This window comes from Nesoenas mayeri, assembly GCF_963082525.1.
Source record: "Nesoenas mayeri genome assembly, chromosome: 6".
In the NCBI taxonomy this organism is placed as follows: Eukaryota; Metazoa; Chordata; class Aves; order Columbiformes; family Columbidae; genus Nesoenas; species Nesoenas mayeri.
Window position 1 is genome coordinate 27,908,615 of NC_137545.1, and position 3,738 is coordinate 27,912,352.

Genomic DNA, 3,738 nt, shown 5'->3' on the forward strand with positions numbered 1-3,738 from the left:
GGGTGGAGCAGTGGGGTCTGTATGGATGGGATCAGGGTCAGGCCCTGGGTTTCCATCCCAGGCAGCAGGCACGGTGGTGCTGCTCCCAGGGCAGTGAGACCAGCCAGGGTGCAGGGGTGTGCTCCCTGTCCTCCAGCGCTGACAGACTGAGCGCCAGAGGCTGGAGAGGTCACGTCCCCGTCGCTGCTTGAGCGCGTGGCCGTGCCCTGCCCGTGGCTGGCCACTGACGCGGGGACTCAGGGCACAGGAATGTGGGTGGCCCTTGCCAAAGGACAGTGGGAGCGTCCCTCACCTCTCATTGACCCTCTGGCATTGAGGCCAGCTCGTCCTTACTAATTAAAAGCCACTGTTAAAGTGGGAGGGGGAGGTTTTGTGGCTCCACTGTCCCCTGTGTCCTCGTACCTGTGGCTCTGCTTGCTGGGGACATGACCTGCCCGGGGAGAGGGACCTTTGCTGACGACCTCCCATCTTTTCTCCCCTTCAGGTGCCCGTGAGAGACGCAGGGAGCCGGCATGGCGCAGCCCAATGCGCCCCCCGCGTACGATGACAAGAACCCCCTGTATCCCCCGCCTCCGGGGGGGTACCCCCAGCCCCCCCACTATGCTGGGGGGTATTCACAGCCAGGGGGGTACCCTGCAGCAGGGGGATACCCTGCAGCAGGGGGGTACCCTGCAGCAGGGGGGTATTCTCAGCCGGGGGGGTACCCTGTGGCAGGGGGGTACGCCCAGCCAGGGATGGCCATGCCCACCATGCCTATTCGGTTCGGTAAGTGGAGGCACCTTGGAGTATTTTTTGGGGGACACTAGAAACAGGAGTGCTGCAGGGGGTTGCACAGCCCACCCTGGTGCTGAGGGGTGTCCCCCCCTGCAGGTGACGATGTCATTGGAGACAGTTCCCGCTTCCCATCGACCGACTGGGATGACAAGAAGGTCCGGCACACTTTCATCCGCAAGGCAAGTCCTGGGGGTCGGGGGCACCCATCAGGGTGGGGGGGCACCTGTCAGGTGGGAGGCCAGGTGCTGACTCCCCCTTGTCTGTCGCAGGTCTACTCCATCATCTCCCTGCAGCTGCTGGTGACAGTGGGAATCATTGCTGTGTTCACCTTCGTGTGAGTTGGGGCGTCCCTCCTTATCTTTGCCTCCAAAAAAGGGGAAGCCTGGCCCTATGTCCCCCATGGGGGGCTCCCGAGGGCACAGTAGTTGCTGTCCCCCCTCCCTTACACTCATCCCTCCCATCCTGCAGCTCCCCTGTCCGCTCCTTTGTCCAGAGGAACGCTGCCATCTACTATGCCTCATAGTGAGTAGGGGGTCCCCAGCTTGTGCCCCCCTGGGGTGCCCTCCAACAGCTGGCACCCCACAATCGCTGCCTCCTAGCCCAAAGGGATCCCAGGGCTGACACCCACTGTCTCTCTCTGCAGCGCTGTGTTCCTGGTGACCTACTTGGTGCTGGCCTGCTGCCAGGGTCCCCGGTGAGTCACTGGCGGCTGGGACCCATGGGGTGGGGGACTGTGGGTATGGGGGGTCTTTGGGGCATCGGGAGGAGTTCTTGCCTGGGGCTGTCCCCGGGGGTTGGCAACCAGGGGGACATGACATGGCCACTGTCACCAGCTCACCTCTCTTCTCTGTTTTTGTCCCCAGGAGACGCTTCCCCTGGAACATCATCCTGCTGAGCATCTTTGTGAGTGGGCTGGGGCTGGTGGGGGGGCCAAGGGTGCCCCCATGGCACCCCAGCTCCCCAGGTGGTCTGGGAGGGATGAGGGGACGTGTGGGCAGGCTGGGGGCAGCCAGGAACTGCCCCCAGCAGTAAACCTGCCCCCCTGGTGCCGCTGCCCTGCTGAGTCTGCCCTTCTCTCCTGCAGACGTTGGCCATGGGTTTGATGACAGGGACAATCGCCAGGTATGTCTGAGGACCCTGTGGTGACAGGAGCTGGGGTTCCTCCTGTTGCCCCCTGCGTGGCTGGCTCAAATGAGAGGTTGCCAGGGGACACCCCTGTTCTCTGGGCTCGGAGACAGCAGGTTCCCTGCCCGGGATTGGGGCCATGGGAGGTCACCAACACCTCCCGTGGCAGGGAGCTCCCAAACCATGGAGTGACTCTGGTGTCCCCTCCATCCACAGCACGTACCAGACCAAAGCTGTCCTGATTGCCATGCTCATCACTGCCATTGTGGCCATCATTGTCACCGTCTTCTGCTTCCAGACCAAGGTGAGGAGGGGATGTGCCCTGTCCTGCCCTGGGGTCAGGTGGGGGAGCTGGGTGGTGGGGAGACCCCAGGCTTTCACATGATACATGTGTGTGTCCCCTGCTGCAGGTTGATTTTACATCATGTACGGGGCTCTTCTGCGTGCTGGGCATCGTGGTCATGGTGACCGGGATCATCACTGCCATCGTCCTCTCTTTCAAATATGTGAGTGGGGGGGTCAGAGGGGCTGCAGGATGCCATGGGTCTACTCAGCTGGGTTTCTCTGGGGCTGTTACAGGCAGGGGGGATTTGGGTTGTTCCCCTTTGCTGGGATGTAGGGCGTGGTGCTGGTCACGGCAGAGGCAGCTTGCCTGCAGGGAGAGGGTGTGTTGGCGTCAGCATCACCGGCATTTCGTCGGGATCCAGGCAGAACCTGCCCTGCCTTGCCTGCTGCCTGCCAGCACCCAGCTCACCCTGCCTGTGTCCCCTTCCCCGCGCAGGTCACCTGGCTCCACATGCTGTATGCCGCCATTGGCGCCATTGCCTTCACCCTGGTGAGTTGATGGCTGGGGTGGGCAGAGGGTGTCAGGCAGGCTCCTCCCGCCCAGTCCCTGACACACTCTCTGTACCCCAGTTCCTTGCCTATGACACCCAACTTGTGCTGGGGAACAGGAAGAACACAATAAGCCCCGAGGAGTACATCTACGGTGCTATCACTATCTACACCGACATCGTCTACATCTTCACCTTCCTCCTGCAGATTGTGGGCCGGGATTAGCCTTGGGACCCCTTCTGGCCCCCCCCCACTGCCCCTCACCCCCTTCTCTGGCCTCTGTACAGAATGGCTGCTTACAGTGACTCCTAATGCTTCAGCATCCCTACCTGTAGGCTGCTAAGAAAAGGGCTTTCCTTGATCACCCCCGCAATAAACCTCCAGGGGCAGCTGGGGGGATGAGCTGCTGGTTTAGGCAGTGCCCAGCCTTGGCACTGCTCACTGAGGTCCGTGTTGGTCTGGCAGCGGAGCACTGCGGTCCTGCCTGGGCACAGGGAGCTGGCAGGAGCTGCTGGGATTGTGTTGGGATTTTTTTTGGCAGAGCCCAGTCCATGTTATTCACTCAGTGCCTTAAATGTGGCTCCAGCCATGCCCCCGCCCCGAGCTGCAGCAGTGCCGGGTGTGGGCAGAGGGGCAGCTGGGACCCCTGTGGCAGAGCTCATGTCGCAGAGACCCTGCAGCCACAGATGTGGGCAAAGTTGCTAAATAAAACACTTTAATTTTCCAGATGGTCCCCGTCTTACTGTTGTGGCAACTCCCCCAAAAACCTGCGGGCAGCCTCAGTTGGGGCTGCAGCCTGGGGCAGCGCAAACCCCACTTTAGGGTGGAAAATACAAGGTTGAGCTGATCCAGGCCTGGCCTCCCCTCTGGCCCATACTCCCCTGCCCCTGGAGGCAGAACCCCAGCTGCAGGGCAGTTGCCCCCGCTGCTCTGGGGGCAGGCAGAGCCCGGGTCTGAGGGCTGAGAGAGAGACTGCAGCTGCACCAAGGTGTCACACTCACCAGG

General features: G+C 61.9%; 1 protein-coding gene across 6 annotated transcripts in view; it reads left to right on the forward strand.

Moving 5' to 3' along the window:
- Positions 1–3,457, forward strand: part of TMBIM1 (transmembrane BAX inhibitor motif containing 1) — a 5,932-nt gene extending 2,475 nt beyond the window's left edge. For 5 of the 6 annotated variants that reach the window (XM_080347201.1, XM_080347200.1, XM_080347202.1 and 2 more), the window contains exons 2-11: positions 485–765; positions 871–953; positions 1,044–1,108; positions 1,243–1,296; positions 1,418–1,468; positions 1,638–1,677; positions 1,859–1,896; positions 2,116–2,203; positions 2,310–2,734; positions 2,815–3,457. In XM_080347201.1, the coding sequence (XP_080203327.1) occupies positions 513–765; positions 871–953; positions 1,044–1,108; positions 1,243–1,296; positions 1,418–1,468; positions 1,638–1,677; positions 1,859–1,896; positions 2,116–2,203; positions 2,310–2,734; positions 2,815–2,866 (1,149 nt within the window). In that variant the 5' untranslated portion in view covers positions 485–512 and the 3' untranslated portion in view covers positions 2,867–3,457. The remainder of the gene's footprint in view (positions 1–484; positions 766–870; positions 954–1,043; positions 1,109–1,242; positions 1,297–1,417; positions 1,469–1,637; positions 1,678–1,858; positions 1,897–2,115; positions 2,204–2,309; positions 2,735–2,814) is intronic. The other variant, XM_080347205.1, reaches the window with a different exon arrangement.
- Positions 3,458–3,738: the final 281 nt, after the last annotated feature.